The 21,992-nt window shown below is 41.0% G+C and overlaps 2 protein-coding genes and 1 non-coding gene across 3 annotated transcripts in view; 1 reads left to right on the top strand and 2 right to left on the bottom strand.

Annotated features, from left to right (window-relative positions):
- Positions 1–188: 188 nt before the first annotated feature.
- The window catches only part of LOC130831748 (zinc finger protein 883-like), a 29,666-nt gene continuing 7,862 nt past the window's right edge, over positions 189–21,992 (bottom strand). The window contains exons 6-7 of the mRNA XM_057700105.1: positions 18,304–18,305; positions 189–3,484 (exon numbers count right to left, since the gene is read on the bottom strand). Of these exons, the coding sequence (XP_057556088.1) occupies positions 2,587–3,484; positions 18,304–18,305 (900 nt within the window). The 3' untranslated portion in view covers positions 189–2,586. The remainder of the gene's footprint in view (positions 3,485–18,303; positions 18,306–21,992) is intronic.
- On the top strand, positions 4,880–4,952 carry TRNAE-UUC (transfer RNA glutamic acid (anticodon UUC)). The gene has a single exon. It is a non-coding gene; the product is annotated as a tRNA-Glu (tRNA).
- Positions 8,048–9,783, bottom strand: LOC130831710 (zinc finger and SCAN domain-containing protein 23-like). The gene is made up of 2 exons (XM_057700061.1): positions 9,418–9,783; positions 8,048–8,988 (listed from the first exon to the last, which is right to left on the bottom strand). Exon 2 carries the CDS (start codon positions 8,943–8,945, stop codon positions 8,514–8,516), a length of 432 nt encoding a protein of 143 aa, XP_057556044.1. The 5' UTR covers positions 8,946–8,988; positions 9,418–9,783; the 3' UTR covers positions 8,048–8,513.

Raw genomic sequence — 21,992 nt, 5'->3', positions numbered from 1 at the left:
TTGGCAATGATGTTTTGGATTTGACACCAAAAGCAGACACAACAAATGGAAAAAAAAAAAAAAAGTGAGACTACATCAAATTAAAAACCTTCTGCACAGCAAAGGAAACCATGAACAAAATGAAAAGGCAACCTACCTACAAAATGGGAGAAAATATTTGCAAAATCACTTATCTGATAGGGGGTTAATATCCAAGATGTAGAAAGAACTTATACAGCTCGAAAGAGGGAAAAATGGGCAGAGGATCTGAATAGACATTTTTCCAAAGACACAGATGGCCAATAGGTACATGAAAATGAGCTCTATGTCACCAATAATCAGGGAAATGCAAATTAAAACCACAAGGAGATATTGCCTCACCCCTGTTAAAATGGCAATTATCAAAAAGACAAGAAATACGTGTTGGTGAGGATGGGGCAAAATGGAATGCTTGTACACTATTGGTGGGAATGTAAACAGGTGCAGCCACTATGGAAAATAGTATGGAGATTCCTCAAAAAACAGAACATGATCCATCAAATCTACTCCTTGGTATTTTTTCAAAGGGAACAAAAACACTAACTCAAAAAGATATCTGCAACCCCCTCCCTCATTTACTGAAGCATTACTTACAATAGCCAACACATGAAAGCAATCTAAGTGTCCACTGATAGATGAATGAAGAAACTATGGTGTGTGTGTGTGTTTATGTGTGTGTGTACAGTTGTGCCATAAAAAAGGAAATCTTGCCATTTCCAATAACTTGAGGGCATTATGCTGAGTGAAATAAGTCAGAGAAAAACATACCATACGACCTCACTTATACGTAGAATCTAAAACAAGAACAAAAGAAACTCAAAGAGAATAGACTGGTGGTTGCCAGAGTCAGGGGAGAGGGTAGCAGTGAAATGGGTGAAGGGGATCAAAAGGTACAATCTTCCAGTTATAAGTCAGTCATAGGGATGTAATGCACAGCATGGCGACTATAGTTAATACTGTATTGAATATTTGAAAGTTCCTAAGAAAGCAGATCTTAAGTGTTCTTATCAAAAGAAAAAAACTTTGTTAACTGTGTTGATAGACATTAACAAGACTTATTGTGGTGATTCACAATACATGCAAATATTGAATCATTTTATTGTAAATCTGAAGCTGTTATGTCCATTACATTTCAAAAAAAAAAAGTGTTGGATTTGTGGCAATTCACACTTGAGTTGGGTTTCAAGAACTGACACAACATTTAATAGCTTTTGATGCTCCCATATTTGCCATTTCCTTTAAGAAAACATTGTATTTATATGGATAGGGTGAAACCTGGAGGTAGTTAAATACCACTGGCCTGTAGAAGAAATGATACCATGGAAATGAGAGGTAAAAACTATAAAAAGAGACAAGGGGAAACATTTTCTATGACCAGGAAAGTTTCAAGAGTCTTATTTCAGAGGATGAGAGGCAGTAGAGCAGAAAACAGCCAACAGAATGACAAATTAGCAGACTAGATACCCTAAGGGAGACTTAAATTCACCAATATTTTCACCACAGCTGGGCCAGATTTTCTTGCTATTGACTGAATTATGTTGCCCTATAAATACTACAAATCCAGTAGAAGTCAGGAGCAGTCACAAATATGAGGAAATAGTCTTCCAGTACTTGAAAACTATTATCAGCTTCATCAGTCCCTCGCTACATTGACTGAGGGAGATAGTGCTTAAGCTGAAAGCGGTTTCAGTTGTGTAAAAATACAATTTGTAGGAGATAGAAAATACTGGAATGAAAGGCTTGCTTTCCCCTCTTCTCTTTCTCTGTTGTGAGGTCAAGGAGCTGTGTTCATAACCAAAATGTATGCTCTGTGCTTTAGCCATGATGGCCACACTACATTCTGATGTACTGCGGGCCCAAACTTCTATGCTCTCCATATTACTTAGAATATAGCATGTCCTTTTTCACCAGAAAATGCTAGTTTTGGGGATGGGGATCAGGAAGGGTCTGCAGGCCACCCACTTCTGGTCAGAGGCTTGGTTAGTAGTAAGGTGGGAGGGAAACAGAGACAACTCATCTCACACATTCCAAGCTCTTGGATAGTCCAGTGACCTCAACTGGTATGAAGAGAAGCAATTTCAACATTAAACTAGGCTAAGGCTAGTTAGAAATCAAAATGATTTGAAAAAGCAAAACACAAAAACTCATGAATTCAGTATAAAAAATATTTTTTTACAGCTGCCCTTGTGTACCTTTTCATTGTATTAACTGACACTTCACTGCATTTAACAAAGGTAATCACAGGTAAATGTCTTGTTTACTTTTTCCAAATTCTCAACTTTTTCAGCATTTATGACCTTTAAACAGCTTTTCAGTGTGGTATCTCTGATGTTCTTTAAATAATAAGTTGAAGAAACATTTTATCTCAAAAAAACCCCCTCTGAATTCTACTTGAAGTTGTCACCAAACACCTCCACAAGGAGTCAATTTAGTGAATTCTCTGGTGCTTAATCAGAGCTGAGCTTCTACTGCAGGCTTCACCTCATTCACGCTACTGCTGGGACTTAGCAGGATGTGGCCTCTCTGATGTTGGATCAGTGTTGCTCTCTGCCTATAGGCTTTCCCACACTATCTACAGGATTTTTCCTCAGAGTGGACTCTCTCATGTTTATTGAGATTTGACTTACAGCTGAAGGCTCGCCCACATTCAGAACATATGAAAGGTTTCTCTCCTGTGTGGATTTTGAGATGATGACTAAGACCTGTCTTCTGACTGAAGGCTTTGCCACACTCTTCACACTGATAAGGTTTCTCCTTGTTGTGAATCCCCTGATGTTCAATAAGATGCTCTCCCCTTGTGAAGCCCTTGCCACACTCAGGACACTGATAGGTCTTATCCCCAGTGTGGATTCTTTTGTGGTTACTCAGGCCAGTTAACTGTGTAAAGGTCTTCCCACACTCATCACATGTATATTTTCTTGGTTTAGGAGGGTTTCCATGCTTCCCTCCTAACTTGGATTTGTTGAGGCCTGAGTGTTGACTGAAGGCTTCACCACACTCATCACACTTATCGGGCTTCTCCTCAGTGTGACTTCTCTGATATATGGTAAGGGTTGAGTTCACTCTAAAGGTTTTTCCACACTCGGCACATTCGTAGGGTTTTTCCCCTGAGTGAATTCTGTGATGAATTATAAGTGCTGAGCTCCAGCTAAAGGCTCGTCCACATACAGGACATTCAAAAGGTTTCTCTCCAGTGTGGATTCTCTGGTGTTGGTTAAGTCCTGCATACTGAGTGAAGGCTTTTCCACATACTTTACATTCATAGAGTTTTTCTTTACTGTGAATTCGCTGATGCTCAGTAAGATTTGAACGCTGCCTGAAGGTTTTCCCACATTCATTACATTCATAAGGCTTTTCTTTGTCATGGGACTGCTTATGTTTAGTGAGGTCTGCACTATGGTAGAAGGTTTTCCCACGGTATATACATTCAAAAGGTTTCTTTCCAGTGTGGAGATTTTGATGCTTTCTAAGAACATATCTCTGACTAAAACATCTGCCACATTTACCACATTGATGGAACTTTTCTTCAGTGTGGATTTTGAGATGTTGGGAGAGGTCTGCTTTCTGACGGAAGCCTTTGGCACACTCTTTACACTGATAAGACTTTTCCTTCCTGTGAAGCCCCCGATGCTGGGTAAGTTCTGCCCATCTGATGAAGGCCTTTCCAAATTCTGTACTTGAGTATGGTTTCTCCCCAATGTCGATCCTACTATGCATCTGAAGGCCTCTCATCCAGGTGACAGTTTTCCTGTATTCATCACATTCATATGCTTTTTCACCTGTGGCATCCCCAACCTGCATTTCCAAACTTCCACTAGGCTCACTGTCTCCTCTGCATGTGGCATGCTGACACACAGTTTCATGATGTCCATCAGACCCCTCCCTACACCGTTCTGTTTCTTCACAAGGTTCCTGCTTCACTTCTAATGTCAAGTTCTCAGTCCTCACACCACCATCTGAAACAACACACCATACAACTTCAGGAGAAAAAGTGACTCAAAAATAATTTAAGAGACAGACAGATAGGAGGATTAATCTTTATTTTAAATTTAACAGAGGATTTTATATCTTTTCTTTATTTAGTGTCAGGGTTCCGAGAAATAGGTCAGCCAAGGAGTGGGAGTAATATAGGTGTGGGAGTGAGAAGGAATAAAGTATGGCCGAGTTAGCAACAGAGTAAGGTAAAGTTGATAGGATGTCACTTCCGTGATTACTTAAGACTGTAAGTTCCACCTACCATGAGTCTTTCTCTACTGACACTCTCCCCTGCTAATTTGCTGGCTTTGATAAAGAAAGCCACCATATGGAGAAGCCCATATGGCAAGGAACTGAAGATGGGTTCTGGCCAGTAGCCAGCAAGGAACTGAGGCCCTCTGTCTGTCTGAATGACAAGAGAACTGAGTCCTGCCAACATTCATGTGAGGTTGGAAGTGGATCCTATCCCAGTCACAACTCAGATGAGACCCCATCTTTGGCATCTTGACTGCAGCCTTGTAAGAGACCCAGAAGTGGAGGGCCCAGATAAGCCATATCCAGACTCTTGAGCCACAGAAACTATGAGATAATAAACAAGTGTTGTTTAACTGCTAACTCTGTGGTAATTTGTTAAGCAGCAACTGACTGCTTAACTAATATACCAGTACTACAAAAATACAACTTCCTAACTATAAGAACTACTACAATTAAAAAGAGAGAAGGAGGGAAAACAAACCACACACAGAAAATCATATGCATGTATATGTATATCCACACATACATGAACACACACACATATGTATTTATGCATATGTGTGTGTTTATAATTATTATCAATAAATGCAAATGGCTTCACTTATCTATTACAAGAAAAAAATTAGGGAATTCCCTGATGGTCCAGTGGTTAGGACTCAGTACTTTCACTGCTGTGAGCCCAGGTTTGATCCCTGGTTGGGGAACTAAGATCATGCAAGCAGTGCAGCATGGCCAAAAAAAAGAAGAAAAAAAAAAAAGAAAAAAAAAAAAGATTTGGTCACAGAGCAAAACCCAACTCTATTATATACATATGAGACACATCTAAAATAAAATGATATAGAAAAGTTATGAATAAAGGATGAACAAGAGAAAATTAAGCAAATGCAAGTGAAAAGAAAGAAGGCATCATGATCTCAATTTCAGAAAAAAGGTGAGATTCAGGCCAAAAGCATGAAATGAGACAAAGAGTACTTTATAATGCTAAATATACAATTTACAGTGACAACGGAACAGATATGAATACTAATACAGAAAATAATAAAGGAGCAACTTTCCTAAAGCAGAAATTATAGTCGATATAAACAGACAAAACAAATAACAGATTTTAATCATCCTCTCTCTGTCTTAAAAAAACACCAAATGGGCAAAAAAATAAAAGATATGTAAGATTGACAAAATGAAATCAACAAAATTAAATCTTATGGATAAGTGTGTATATCAAGTTCTGTATCCCAAAATGGAACATCTTTTCAGATGTGCAGTGACATTTAATGAAAACTGTTTTTTGGGTCATAGGAAACGCATAATAAATTCCAAAAAGTGTAAACATTATTCTGTGATTACAATAGAATAAATCTAAAATTAATCATAAAGTCAGAAAATAAGCCCTTCCATGTGAAAATTTTAAAACTTCCAATTATTGACTCAAAGGCAAAATACAAACATACATTTCAGATTTTCTAGAAAATAACGAAAACACTACATTTCAAAACATTTGGGATTCATCAAAACCAGTGTTCACTGAAATACTTATACCATTAAATATTTATATTAGTAATAGATATATAGATCAATCCAGTTCAAAAGTTAAAAAATAAAAAAGACAACTTATTAATCAAGATAACCTGCTCATTTAGGAACACTTTATTGGCTTTTCTCCCTTCTGTGTCTCATTCCCCTACCTTACACTTCCTGGGAACACCTCTGATACAAACTACTACAATATAAAATAAATAAATTTTAAAAACAAGTGAGAACAAAAGGAAGGAATTAAAAATAAATGCGGAAACAAAATACAATATAGAAAAATAATGGAACACTGCATTGTAGTGGTAAGACAAAACTGAATACACCAAAATGAACTCATATTTTTTAGATAAAAAATGTACATCTAACTCTATCCATAAAATGTGCTAGAAGTATTGTTACCCTAGTGGTAAAGAACACCACCAGCACCCAGATTTTATACTTCAATAGCATTCTCCATTAAGAAGAATCAAGGCTTCTTCAAAAAGGGCTGATACCAAATCTGAGTCTAGGGAAAGTACAAGATGAGCCTGGAACAATTAATTTTGTTCAGAAAGCAAGGATTCAAAATTCATAGGGTTATGGCAAAAAGAGATAGGGGCAAGATGGAAGACATCCATACAAGGCAAAGATGTGTCAATCTGAGCATTAAAAAGAGTAATAACTATGATAGATTGAAACATACTGACTCAATGAAACTTACTAAGTCCATAATGATACTAACACAGAGAAAGTCCTAAAAACTCATGTCGCCATGTGAGGTGCCTATTAAACCATTCCTTGAATTTGAAAATTGGTAAATAAAGGGGGAAAACTAAGCATCAATCTTCACTGTCTAATATGAAGTGACCAAACAGATGATTTGATTATTTCTTTACTATAAAGAATGCCAATTAATAACACAGAAGGAATGAAAGAATTATAAAATCATTCTGCAACCCTTAATAAAATGGTTGATCCATACAAGAACTCTCAAACATTTTGTATTTTGTTGATAGGAAACTGGCTATTCACAAACTGTCAAAGTGACACCACAATGGTACAAGGGGAAAAAGCAGCTGTTCAATGGAGGGATCATACTGTCACCATACCAAGACAGGAATTTAATAGGGGGTCACCAAGGTATTAATGTATACTATTACCTAATATTAATTTTAGCCAAAAATGTTTAACTTGAGTCTTTTGATCCTTTTTCCCGTTTATGGAAATACAGGGTACATGGGCAGCAAAATAAATGATACAATGAGGAAGCAACTAGAAAACTCCAGAGGGTAGGAAATTGGCCTGGGCTCATCAAAAAGTCTGAGCTGTGAGGGGGAAAATGGGAGAGGAAAACTGTTCTAAAGTAAAAAAGAATGAAAAGGCATAACAACCGGATGTATTATGTGGCCCTGGATTCTATTCTGGTTTGCACAAATCAGCTTTAAAGACATTTTGGGAAAAAATGGACCAATTTGAATTCAGACTGAGTTTAGATAACATTAAAATGTACTGACAGGGAAAAGAGAAAATTATTAACTAAACAAAATAGATTATAAAATAGTCCATAGAAATGATCCCTTTTTGGTGAAAGGAATGTATGTGTGTGTATACACATATGTGCACATAAAAGATACACAGATATAAAATAAAAAGTCATCAATCGTAATCTTTGGGTGATAGAATATCTTGCTTTGTTTTCTTATTTTACAACTCTGTATTCTCTAACTTTTTACAATTCATGTATACTTCTCTGGTAATAATAAGAGGTAACTTTCAAAAAAGTCAATATAGTTTTACAATGTTAATATCCTATTAGGATCTACTTAAGGATGTAAGCATTAAAACACTTGAAAGTAACATTTACACAGACAACCTGCAGAAAATTTAACTAAGGATACTTAAAACTGACATACTGCTGAGGCTGTTCTGAGATGACTTTATCATGTTATAGTCATTATTACCTAAAATGTCAGCTTTGTCACTCTTTGTCACTTTGTCACTTAACAACTCTCATCACAAGGAATTAATATATCACATTCCACAAAAAAAACAACCGAGGGTTCCTTTCAGTCCAAATTCCCTAGAGAATTTCTTGTCTCACCTCTTTCCTCTGATGGGTGGAGCTCCAGTCCTTCACCCTCGCACTGGATTGCTGGGGGCTGAACTTGGGTATATGAAGATTCTTCATTTAGTGTCTGAAGGGTCACTGTCTGCAAAAGGATCTTCTGTTCCAGAGCACAGGCTGAAACCCAGAGACAAGCAGCACTCATTAGGACTGTAAGGATATCATGAATTTAACAGGGGCTAAACCTCAGGAAGGAGTCTCCAAGAAACATCCCTCAAGAGAGACTAGGAGGAAGAAGAGAAAAACCAGTGCCTAGGGTGCTGAGAAGCAGCCAGAAAAGTAAGCAAAGCAAAGTTTGATCAAATCTTGTTTCTGTCACTTCGTTTGTTGGCTACATGTCCTTGGCCAAGTTACACAACCTCTCTGAACTTAGTTTCCATGTGTGATACCACCTACTTCTTTGCTGCTGTGAACGTTGAATGACCAATAAAGTAAGGAGCATGATGCTTATAGAATGCCTTTAGTATCTTTACTTACCATCCCCGAATCTGCTGTTTCCCACCGTTCACCTCCTTACAGGACTGGCTTAGCAAGAAGCTCAGTTCCCTGATGAATGCTAGGTTTTCCCACTGTTCTCTCAGAGCCTCCACTTGAGAAAGTTTTGCTCCCAGTTCCCCGCAACCACATTAGACTAGTCTCTTCCTATATGTACATTTCTCTTTCTTTCCAGATTCTCCAGTATGGTCACTGCCTCCTCCCCGCTCTCTGGATGATGTTCCTGCACCCAGGCCTGGAGCTCCTGGGGCAGGATGGATAGGAACTGCTCCAGCACCAGCAGCTCCAGGATCTGCTTCTTGGTATGTGTCTCTGGCCTGAGCCACTGATGGCAGAGCTCCTGGAGCCGGCTCAGCACCAGACGGGGTCCAGGGGAATCCTGGTAGCAGAAGTGTCTAAACTGCTGCCTGAAGATCTCCCAGGCAGGAGGCTGGTTCTCTGCAAGGCTGAGACCCTGATTCCTGGGGTGTTCTTCCTCCAACTTCACTTTCACCATCACAGGCCCCTGCTGACCCCATAGGGCTTGGCACAGCTGGCCAGCAGAGTTTCTTGTGTCCACAGCCATCATGCCTGTTTTGCTGGAGTTTCAGCTGAAGGGTTCTGAGGGCAGCCTGGGGAATAAGAATTAAGCGATAAAAGGATATATAACAAATACTTCTAAGAACCCACACAAGAAAGAAGATCTGTAACCAGGGTAACTAATTTTATTAATTCATTGAACCCACAAATATTTTTTACAGGCCTGCCGTGTACAGAAACTGTCCTAGGTGTTTGAAATGCATTAGCGAACAAAGCATAGATCCCTGCCATCACGGAGTGTCCATTCTAGTTGGAGGAATCAATAAACACAACAAATATGAAAAGTGTGTAGTATGTTACAGAGATAAGTAAAAATATATAATTGCTGAGGGGGGCGGTGGAATGAAGGCTTGCCCTTAATGGAGGAAGGCTCCTCCAAATCCGGCATTAAATACATGTATGTGGTCCCCAGCCTAAAGCAAAATTTTCAAGTTATCACATGGCACAGTGTTTTTCCATACCTGAATACAAACGACCCAACCTGTGGGACAGGAAAAATTACGAATCACAGCCAAAAAATTATTGATGTTTCCGTGTTAATCTGGCAAAAGGGAGAGCGAAACTCCACTTCACTTCACACAGTGCTGGAGGCCCCGGTTTCGTCAGTGTCGGAAGCACGGTTCGCAAGAAGGGGATCCCAATCGCGGGACAGAGTCCTGTCTCGGGGGCCTTGCGGCCGGCCTTTCCGGCGCCTCTCAGACAGATGCCAGCTCCCAGCCACCAGCCCCGAGGCTCCCTGGGCACCGGGCTTCCCCCAGACGGAACCAGGGCCGACGCTGTCTGCTCCACGCGGCTCAGCACATCCTGGGCTTCGCAGGGTTGAGCCCGAGACACTCACCGACAAGAGCGCAGGAAAGTGGCTCCCGGAACCGGACGCTCAAGTACGCCCGACTTCCGGCGTCTCCCGGAGGTCACGCCCCCCGAGCGCGCGCCCGCGACTCACCTCCGCCCACGTGCCCGGCGTCTCCAGGTTACCACGTGGGCGGGGCGGGGGGGGGTACGCTGTGTGTTGAGTTCGAGCGGTTTGGCACTAAAGGCGGTGAAAGCAGCAACTGTACTTTGACAAGTATCACTAAACCCAGTTTCTGGATCTATGAAATTAAAAAGAAAAGAAAAAAAAGTTTCGGATACCCGCCTATTGCGAACTCGGCAGGATCTCTTAACTGAAAATATAGGGGAGGAGTGCTTGATGACGACAGAGAAAAAAATGATTGCTCTCTTGCCTAAAGAGCGTTCCCAGGAGGTAGGCCGTTGGCGGTCAGCATCGCTACCTGTTTGTCTCCCGTCTGCCCTTTTCTGGGTGCTTTCATCTCTGTCCTGCGCCCAGGACCCTCTCTTTCTCACGAAGGAACACGACAGCTAGCCTTTAGGATCTCGTGAATATATTGAAACCAGGAAGAAACACTGAGAAAACAGAGATGGTAGAGAAGTAGAAGCTGTTAAGGCAAAGAACTTGGGCCAGAAGGCAGTGGAAATTTGAGAGAATCCCTGACCCTAAGAGCAGAAGAGGATTAAATGATGGAAGAGGTTCTACTGTGGAAGAGTTGGAAGAAAGGGCTGTCAAAGTAGGTGAACTCACTGCTCTGAGGGAGGTTCCTCAGTGAGTTGCTGTTTTAGTCAGTAGCACAGGGTTGGGAATAATAAAGGGAGTGACAGACATAAAAAGGAGAATCAACATATAAAGTGGGGTGCTGGAATTTTTAAAAAACGAGCCAGAACTGTAAAACATTGTCTGTGGGAAACCAGAGAGGACTCAGAGGACAGTAACTTGGAAAAACCTGCGGAGGGCACATGACGGCTGAGTGGCTGTAAACATGTTCTGAAAACAGAACCAATCTCAAAGGAAAACCGACTGAGATAAGGTAGTCAGCTCCGGGTTGACGCTTAGCTATACTCCCTAGTAGTGATAATATACACAAGGCGTTCTGTTTTGGCTCTTCTTAAGTCTCATGCCTTGTGTTTTTCATTATTTTGTTTTATAATTTGGTCTCTGCTAGGATGCTTTTGATCTTTCTCAGTAAATATGCCATGGGAATCAGAGCTCGGGGCTCTTGACTGACTTGGTCTTGAGTCCCCTGACCACATGCTGTCCTATACTCTTGTGTGAATTTCCTTAATTCCACTGTGCCACTCACATTCAGGTTCGTTTGTGTGGAGGTTACCTCCACAGTTGTCCTTGTCCCACTGTGCAGAGATCGTGGTGCATGGGGAACAGATTCCACAGGAAAGCAAGACTCTCAGAACACTGGCCCAACAGAAACAATGTTGCTCATTCTGGAGTTTCTCTTGTGCTGAGGCATATACTCCCTGACCTTCACAGTGCAGGACGTACATTTCCTAAACAATCTAGTTCTCTCAATTATTTTTTCTCTCTCAATTCTTGTTACCTCAGAGAAAATTCAAAATCCCTTCACCTAGAAAGAGGAGAAGGAACACCAGTGTTGTGATACTGAAGGGATTATTACTGAAAGGAAAAGGGGAAAGCAAGCTATTTTGGAAGCACCTGGAATGAGCTTAATGGTCAAATTTCAGAAAGCCACATTGAGGATGCTGCGTTTCAAGGCAAATACCAAGGACAACACCATGTAGCAACCACAGCATCCTGAGGAGACTGGAGAAGTGACCACTGCTCACATGTGTAGGAACTGAAGCTTCTGAACCCCATACCCTTCAGTTCACAGAAGGGCTGGCACCTGGGGGATATGGAGAGCTGAAAGAGCAGAGTCCAGAGCAAAACCAGCCCTGCCTTGTAAACATCCCTCACATTTCTTCTCTTCCCCATCCAAAGTGGCTAAACATTTGTCAAGTTATACTTACTAGGAATTATATCAAACGTCCAATTAGTGAGATCAGATAGTATAGGATAGTGGTTAAGAGCTTGTAATTTGGTGTCACTGAATTCAGGTTCCTGTGCTGCGGTGCCCCCTTGAGCAAGTCACTTCTCTAAATCTGTTTCCTATTAGGGGATAATAAGAAAACAAAGAGCACTGGGCATTAAGAGGATTAAATGAGATGACACAAGGCAAAACCATGAGCAGAGTTTTTGACAGAGTACGCTCTATCGATAGCTTTATCATTTGTGAAAAACTCTGTCTTAAGAGTCTAAGGAGAAATGACTAATATACCCATCCCATTTACTGTGTTTATGTGTAAAGTACACACTTTTACTGAGCCTCCCACAAGGGGTCAGTTGTTCTGCAGAAGATACAAAATGGGCAAATTAGTGTCCATCTTGGACTTGAACCATATACCAAAAAATTTACATAATCTTTATAATCCAGAGGCCTTTTGTATAATCAGGGAATAGACCTACAACACTTGACTCTATTGATGAATAACAGAATGTTAATATGTAAATATATTATGTGGTCCTGGACTTGAATGTAGAAAGAGTTCAAGTATGGAGATTCACTGAGTCCCAGTGGTTAAGAGTCTTCATGGGAGATATGGAAGGCATGATGGGCCTGGAAAAACGGAGTAAGTTAAGAATTCCTCTTTCTCAGGCTGGGAAAGGTTCAGGAGTTGGGGAAAACATCCTGGGGCAAGAAATGGGAAGGAGACTTGTGAACTGAACCAGGAGGCTGGCAAACAGCAACTGGCCAGAGGCCACCATCTCCTGCAGGATGGGAGAGAAGACCAGCAGTGCACCATCTGTAGAAAGGCTGTGAAAGGTCTGCTCAGATCGTCATCCTTTTCAGGGAGTGCCCTGCGTCCCCGCTTTACCCCGAAGTTGTTGCTTCATTCACTATGGTTGCATGAGCGTTTTCCCAGACTAAACCCAAGGAAAAGGCAAATCTTTTAAACATGTTACACCAATCTTGGGCGTTCCCTGGCTGTCCAGTGATTAGGACTTGGTGCTTTCACTGCCGTGGGCCCAGGGTTCAATCCCTGGTTGGGGAACTAATATCCCGCAAGCCACTTGGCCTGGCCAAAAAAACCCCAAAACCAAAACAAAAAACATGTTACATCAATCTTGCTGCTAGGTAACTTGTGATTTTTAAATACTTCTGAAAATGTGGAGCGATCTTAAGGGTGAACATGACTGTAATGAAAACTGAACACAGCTAATTTTCTCATTCATAATTATTAGGTTCATTTTGAGACGCATCAGAGGCCAGCAATTGAGATTCATGAGGGCTTTGGGCTCCTCTCCCCCAGCTATTAGTTCTAGTTTTAGACTGAAATCTGCTATGCATACAAACATTTATTAGCAATGTTCAGGAAAATTATGAAAACTTGGAAATAGGCAAAAATATCCTAGAACATTTTGACTCTCTTGAGGAATTTAACATTGACTCACAATTGATTAGATTTCATATTTTATAGTCCTATAAAGTTAGAGGTTAACTTCTGGAAAAGTGAGAAGATAGGAAATTTTCCCTTGCCCAGGAGAGAAGAATAGTAACCAATTTTGTATCTAATTTAGCAATTTTATTGCAACATTTACCCCTCACTAATTATATGAATTTCAATTTGGTATATTCTTGTGTAATCATCTACCATTCTGTTGGCTCTTTCATTAATGAGTTCAATAAAACTTGGACACACGCTCATTATTTATTAGAATGAACTTTATGAAATTATTGCTTACTCTAATGCTTATAACCTAGTTTTTTTTTTTATAAATTTATTTATTGGCTGTGTTGGGTCTTTGTTGCTGCACATGGGCTTTGTCTAGTTGCGGCGAGTGGGGCTCTCTGTTGCGGTGCATGGGCTTCTCACTACCATGGCTTGTCTTGTTGTGGAGCACAAGCTCTAGGCACATGGGCTTCAGTAGTTGCGGCACATGGGCTCAATAGTTGTGGCTCATGGGCTTAGTTGCTCCGCAGCATGTGAGATCCTCCTGGAGCAGGGATTGAACCTGTGTCCCCTGCATTGGCAGGCGGATTCTCAACCACTGCGCCACCTAGGAAGTCCCATATAACCTAGTATTTATAAAAAACATTTTCATTAATAATTCAAGTATGAAACATTGACAGCAAACATGGACAAAAGTCATACAGCCTGGGGGTGGGGGAGCATAATGAAGTCCCAGTTCCTCTGTCTGCATAGCTGCTCCTCTCACATCTTGGGTGAAAGATTCATTGGAAGGAAATGTTGCTAAGGATGCAGTGAACCTTAGAGTCAGCATCAAGCAAACAGAATCTTCTGACATCAGAAAAGGTTGAGAATCATGCCTCGCGTGCCATTCTAAAAGGTGAGCCAATGAAGGACTCTAGATGTTCATGCAAAGGTAGAAGGAAGAGACTCTACATTATTTTAGTCACTATATGTCTTCAATATCACAAATTCCACCAATGAAAATTCATTGCTAACATTCAGTATGTGAATTAGTAAAACCTCTGCTATTAATTAGAGATAGAGCTAATTGCTGTGCTTAATGCTAACTTCCTCTGGAGTGTGGCCTTTCTGATGTTGGCTAACTACCCCTGAAAGGTGTATTACTGATTAGAGGATCCATCCACATAAACGAAGTCAAATTTTTGTTGGTGTTTGTTTTTTCGTAAACTACAGACCATACAACAAGGACAACCTCTTTTCATTAGACAAATGGGACTTAAGTTCAATAACCAAATCATTTTCCTTCTTCCATACAGGATGTTGCTAGAAGGTAGGCAATCTTGTCTCAGTGTTGGATGGTGTTTATTTCCTAATATCATTTCAGGCAATTCACAAAAATAGAAGTGTACTTCAATAAAAATGACTCTGTTCATATTTTTTATTGGCATAATCTGCCTTCCTAATTATATTTTATTTGGATACTATTTTTCAAATAGATCTGCAATAATGTATATGAAATGTATGCTTGTATATGTAGGTGTGTATGTATAGCTACACACATATGTGTTGTCAGCAAGTGTTCTCTTGTAAAGAAATCCCACGTTGCTTTGTTTTGAATATCATCTTCTTATATTACAATTACAAATAAGGTGTCAACAAGTTCTCTCCCTTTTTTCGAAGTTGTACTTATTAAAAGCTAGCACCAACGTCTTCTTTTCTGTGAAGACTCTGCTAGCTCCTTCAGTCAGAATTAATGTGCTTTAACATTATTTGGATGTTATAATATAATTATTGTTTATGTAGCCTATTCTGCTTTGATAGATTATAAATTCTTCCTCCCTCCCTCGCGGCTGCGCCAGTCTAGCACGTGGGATCTTCCTTGCGGCATGTGGAATCTTTAGTTGCAGCATGTGGGATCTAGTTCTCTGACCAGGTATTGAACCCGGGACCCCTGCATTGGGAACATGGAGTCTTAGACACTGGACCACCAGGGAAGTCCCCTAGATTATAAATTCTTTAAGTGCAAATTCATGTTCTACTCATCTCTGCATATGTCCTTGGTATAGTTAATGACATACAGGAAGGGCTTCATAAATACATACTCTGTACAATTAATACTTTTAGAAGCAAGTTCTGGGGTTAGGTTAACACTGAGGGGCTGCTATAATTAGATTTATGGAGACTCTTGGTTCTGTGTTTGAGGAAGGTCCATAAAGATCAGGTTGACATTTATGGTATGCTTTATTGCTTTTCTTTAATATTACAATATTAGATGAAAGAATCTTAAATTATTAATTTCCTCAATTTACATGTTCTCACTATTTGATACAGCTACACCCATTGAAAATATCACATAAAGCAGGGACATTGTATTTTCTTCATATTTTCCACTGTCATTAGACTAAAATCTCTTGTAATTTTAACCTCTATTGAATTCTCACAACCATGGAATTCCACGCATCAGGGGACTAGCTGACTGAATGACTGATACAACTGTTCAATATGTCAATCAACCTGGGAGAAGAGGCCAGTATGCAGAAGACTTATATCACTTTCCCATCTCTGGCTTTCATGTATCTGATCTTATTTCCTTTTTTTTTAAATATCAAATGTCCCAATTGTCTTTTTAAATATCAGGTCCCAATGTTACCTCAGAAAATAATCCAAGAGACATTTTTGGCCAATGAGTACCATTCCTTTAGCTGCACTACTCTAGGCCTTGTCTATGAGCTAAAGACACATCTGGTACAAAGACATCAAGGATCCCCACTCCTATTTTCCTACACTAAGCTAGGAGGTCCCTCAAACTCAGTTGTTCCTTGTCCACCAATTAGTAGTAGACATATCCCACCATATCCCAATCATGCAGTTTTCCATATTTCCTTCTGGAAGGACAGCCTAAAGAGGATTGGATTTATCTTGTACTTTAACTTGAAGTGTACTTTTTGTGCCTTAAATATACTGGGATAAAGACTAGAGAATAGGGACTTCCCTGGTGGTCCAGTGGCTAAGACTCTGCATTCCCAATGCAGGGGGCCCGGATTCAATTACTGGTCAGGAAACTAGATCCTACATGCCGCAACTAAAAGATCCCAAGATCTGGTGCAGCCAAAAAGATAAATATTAAAAAAAAAAAAGGACCAGAATATATTTGAATGCTTCATACAGATGAAATTAATAATAGGATATATGGCTATATTTTTATTTTGATAGGAATTTAAAACATATCAAATTTAATATACCAAGTAGAAAAACTCTACAGGTCCTCAATGCTTGTGTTTTACATCATTTTGACTTAACATAGTGCTTCTATGGGAATAAGGTCAGGTAGAATTTGGCTTCCAATTGTCACAGGGGATGCTATTAGTGCAATTCACTCAACTCCTCAGAGGAAACTGAGTATTCATTGTCTCCCCAAGCGAGAAACTATGAATGGCAAACTAAGGTTCTGTAGAGCATAAGTAACTTACTATGAGGGAAATGGGTGCCTTTCAGATTGTATATTATACATTAATCTGAAGGAAATGTGTATCTTTTTCATATGGTTGTTTCATGATACATATATCTTTCATCTTTCAGTTGTTTTCTCTGATTTGAGTTTTTGTAAAAACAGTATACCTTGTCTCATTAACCCTGACAGGTTATTTTTGCAAAACTTAATAGAAAATAGGAGGTTAAACAGAAAGCACTGTCCTTGCATCTTCGCTTCTTTGACCAAAAATTAAATGGTGGTATAAAGGTCACTCAAGGAGTAATATAATAAAAATATAAAAATAAATAAACAGTATAAAGAGCAGGAACATCCAAAGGCCAAGCCACAATTAAGATGGTAACTGAGAAGTTTTCCCCAAAGCTAAGTTCTTGGTTCTGTGTAACTGATGGCAAAGCATCATTACACGTATGATGAATTTTCTGCCTTATTCCTACTCAGATAAGACCTGGCTGTCCTTAAGAAAAGCACAAAGACAGGCATGTCATATTGCCACTTGAGAGACTACTTCTTCCCAGAAGGCTCTTTTTTATACTCACCATTTTGCTATAGAGCAATGGGCTCCTAAGGGTTTTTCTTGAGCTAGATAGTCATTGACTTCTCTGGTTAAAGATCTTGCCTCCTTCCAGAGTACCTGCTGCTTTTGTTCATGGGCTTGAACCTAAGGATAAAACAATTTCTCATTGTACTTGTATTGGATTCTGATGAGATTAAATAACTTGCCTAAGATCACAGAACTAGTAAGTGGTACACTCTAGGTATAAATTTTTGGGACTTCCCTGGTGGCATCGTGGTTAAGTGTCTGCCTGCCAATGCAGGGGATATGGGTTCAATCCCTAATCCGGGAAGATCCCACATGCTGCGGAGCAACTAAGCCCATGTGCCATAACTACTGAGCCCACGTGCTGCAACTACTGAAACCTGTGCAGCTAGAGCCTGTGCTTCACAGCAAGAGAAGCCACCACAATGAGAAGCCTGTGCACCACAACCGAGTAGCCCCCACTTGCTGCAACTAGAGAAAGCCAGCGCCTAGCAGCAAAGACCCAACACAGCCAATAAAATTTAAAAAAACATTCTTGCAGTTTGACCACTACACTTACTGCCCCTTTACAAATAGGCCCAATCATTGCTAATAGCTAAAACCTCAGCATTCAGTTAAAAAGAAAATTCCAGTGGCATTAGGAGGCAGACAAATATCACAGTCTCAAGAGCAATGAGCAGTGGATCTTTGAAGAAGAAAAACAGAAAGACACTGCTTTAGCCCCCGTAAAGAAAAGACATACAATCTTGATCTGCTTCTATCCCTCCCCATACTTGGAAGCCCAGGATTCAGCATTTTTATAACATAATAGTGGATTACCCCTCTCCCACTTGATGGCCAGCATACCCAAGCTGTATCTTCAGATTCTCCTGCATAACTACTATCTTTTAACTGGATGAGTCTCCTGTATCCCCTGTTCCAGGAAGGTCAGGAACTACTCCATCACCAGCAGTTACAGGATCCGCTCCTTGGTGTGCATCTCTGGTTTCAGCCAGTAATGACAAAGTTTCTCAGAACTTTGTGAGGTCCAGGGACGTCTTGGTAGCAGAACTGCCTGAAATGCTAGGGGCAGAACTTCTGGTGAGGATGCACCTTCCCAGGTGCCTTCTCCCAAGCATGTGTTTCTTTTCCAGTTTCACTATGTGCAAACCCTCCTGCTCCTAGGAGCGTGCAGAAGTCAGGCTTACACTAAACTTTAGATATCTCGGGCTACAATGGCTCAAGACAAAATTTAATTGACTTAGGGTACAGAGTCAAGGTGAAGGCTCTCCTGGGCTCTGGGGGATAAGAACATATTGTAACCAGAACAAAATTACCTGGGCAGCTAAGAATCTACAGAAGCTTGTTAACTTTATAGATAAAATAGTGACAAACCAAGCCTAACAGTTTAGGGATAAACTGTTGCCAAGGCTGCGGAGACAGGTAGGTCTTTGCATGGTAGCAAACACCAAGGAAATTCAGTCCACCCCGCTTCCCCTGCGCCTACGAAGTCACACTCCACATGCCCTATGGGGGTCTCCTGGGGGTGAGGGTGCACCTGGCAGCCGGGGCTGGGCATGGAGAACAGGGGGTCGCCCACGCACTCCCCAAACTCGACTCTAGCACTTGCCCTCTCTCTACAATCCACTCAAGAGTCCCAGTTCTTCACCCCGAGGCCAGAAAACTGCCGGCTCGTCCCTAGGCAGGAGAGGGAGAAGCGCTGGAGGGCGACCAGACACGTGCACACTAGCATACAGCAGAACAGGTCACCTAGGATCTCGGTCCCAAAGACTCTACTTGCGGGTTTGTATAGGAACTTGGGAGGTTTGAACATCTCTATGACCTCTCAGGTGCCCCGCTGCCGAGACCAGCTCGGCGACTTAAGGTGAGTGACGGGTGCCGCAAGCTTGAAGAAGACACAGACACAGACAGAAGAGAAAAGTGGGACGGGGGGCTCAAGACCTCTGGGATCAAGAGCCCCGCTGACTCATCCCAGGTTGCTTTTATTGAGTTCGTGGGTTAACATTCTCAGGTTACACTCATAAACAATCAAAGGCCTCACATGACTGAGGCAATTATCTTTGTTTACTTCCTGGGTCTGAGTTGAGCAGGTGTGGATTTGAGCAGGAGGTGGAGAGCAAAACAGCGCTGGGGGCAGGAGACCTCTCTCAGATATTGGGGGTCTGTGCCCCACCCGTGTTGGCCCCTCTGCGACTGTGCCTGTCTTAGGTTGTTCCTCCCTTGAGGAATCTTACCCGTCTCTGGCTAACCAGTCATCCTCCAGGGCCAAACACGGTGATATAAGGGAGGCTCTATGCACCACCCCTGTTGGCCCCTCTGCGGCTGTGCCTGTCTTAGGTTGTTCCTCCTCTGAGGAATCTTACCCGTCTTTGGCTAACCAGCCATCCCTCAGGACCAAACAGGGTGATATTAGTCTCCACGCCCCGCACCCTCAGCTCCTCCACTGCTCAAGCAGGACATTCTGAATCCCATCGCTCGGCCCACATACTTCAACATTTTCAAGGTTACAAAAAGGTTCCCGAATGTCTTCCCACACCCCGCTGGCTGTTACCAGGCTTTCCCTCCTCAACCGGGCTGTTCAGCCCCCTGCCTCTTCAGGCCGCCTTCCTGGGCTCAGCCCCCTTCACAGCCGAAATCACAGCTTCTGCAGACCCAGAGTCTCCTACAAAGCAGCCTGGCACCCTCTCAGTCTTTGTGAGTTGACCACTGCACCCAGGAAATGTACGTCGGAAAACAGTAGCAGAAAGGCCGCCAAACCTGGGAGTTGAGAAATTTTAAAGCCTTGCACTAGGTCACTTTAAACAAGTCACTCGCTTTCTCTGTTCCGAGGATCAAAGTCAATTATATCGACAGGACAGATTTATTATAAAATGTGTGGACAGATGACAAAATGAACTCAGGGAAGTTATTCCAACCTGTTATCTCACCAACCAAGTTTTATGCTTTCTAAGGGGCATCGGTTGAGTCAGGGTGAGATTTCCCTGATGGAGGGCACGTTCTTGGGTTTGCTCCTGTATGCTATTACCTCCGAAGTGCTTTGAATTTCTTTCAAATTGACTCTAACATGGGAGGCATACTTAAGCAAATAAAACACAATTTTGATGTAAACAGCCCAGTAAAACAAGTCTTGTTACAACTTACTGCTCTACACAGCACCCCTTAAAAGGAATTGCACTTAACAGCCCTGTGGAATATGTTACACGTGTGATGTTAACAGCTTCTTCTGCCTTTTTCTATGTATCTGTGATGGTTAAATTTTATATGTAAATCTGGCTTGGTGCCCAGTTGTTAACACTAGCGTAGATGTTGCTGTGAATGTATTTTGTAGATATGATAAACATCTTCAATCTGTTGACTCTAAGCAAAGGATATTACCCTCCAGAATGGGTGGGCTTCACCCAATCAGCTGAAGGCCTTGAGACAAAACAGATATATCCAAGAGGGAATTTTGCCATAAAACTGTAACAGAAATCCTTCCTGAGTTCCCCCGCCAGCCTGCCCTGCATATTTTGGACTTAGCCCCGCCCCCCACCGGCTGCCGCCAAATCATCTGAACCAATTCATTAAAAAAAAATAACAATAGCATATATTCTGTTTCTTTTAGAATCTCAATACCAAAATCCTGTTCATCTGTAAAGTCCCACAAATGTCCACCTTCTTTAGATACTTTCCCGATTCTCCCAGGCAGAATTATTTTTGACTTGTGTTCACTTGTCCTTCTTGTTTTGTATTGTAAATTTTCTTTCTTGAATTGTAAATTCACCATCAAATCCATGTTTTATTTACCTTTTGTAAATACCCTTAAAATGCATGACACATATCTTAAAACACATATCTTCAGACACATGTACTAGCCAAGTCACTGTGGAGAGAGGAAGTCCACAATGGTCACATTATTGACACTTACATGTTTTCATCATTTTCATTTAAACTAAATTAAGAAATACAAGAATCCCCTGCTTTTTGAAAATTTGCTTTATACTACTTTGCCTTTACAAATAAAGACCTACATTAGTACCTGTTTTCACTAACTAAAAGAAAGCTGAAGAGGCAAAAAAGGCAAAAAGCAAAAATTGCATTCAACATTTGTTTTGCAGCCAGATTTGTAGAGGTATCACGCAGCTCAAGTAGCAAGAGTGGCACCACCAAGCTCCTTCCCTGGGAACTACACTCAGCATCTCAGCATTAAGCCACTAAAGCTTTGCACTGTGTCTGTGAGCATCAGTGCTTTATCTTGATTTTGTGCATTCGTTAGCAAGATGTGTCTTAAGGTAACTACCTCTTCATTTTATTCCATTTGGGCTTACAAAAAGTTTCATAGGAATGCTTCACTTTCAGGTAGCAAGGGAAACCAGGATCCTACTTTTCAAATGTCCTCAATTTATGGTTTTCCATTTTTGGCAAACAACCTATCAAAGAGTCAAGGATGATTTCATCTTGTTTCTATTTAGTTTACTCCACCATTAAATAAAACCCTCCTCTGAAGTAGTCATTCTCCAGATAGGCAAATTCAAATGTCTCCAGGGATCAGACACATGAAGCTGGAGGGTGGGGCATGGAAAGAATTGAAAGGTAAGAGGTCTGGTCCAGTGATGCCAGATTTATTTTCTTCAAAATAATATGGAAATCCCGTATTTCTACATAAAATTTCTAAAATTTTAAAGCTGACAGCTAATTCAATTCCTAAAAACAATGAATGAGCTACACAAATGTCCGCCAAATGT

The sequence above is a fragment of the Hippopotamus amphibius genome, chromosome 11 (assembly GCF_030028045.1).
Source record: "Hippopotamus amphibius kiboko isolate mHipAmp2 chromosome 11, mHipAmp2.hap2, whole genome shotgun sequence".
Taxonomy (NCBI): Eukaryota; Metazoa; Chordata; class Mammalia; order Artiodactyla; family Hippopotamidae; genus Hippopotamus; species Hippopotamus amphibius.
Note: the sequence above shows the minus strand (reverse complement) of the source record. Positions and strands in the feature narration are given on the sequence as shown.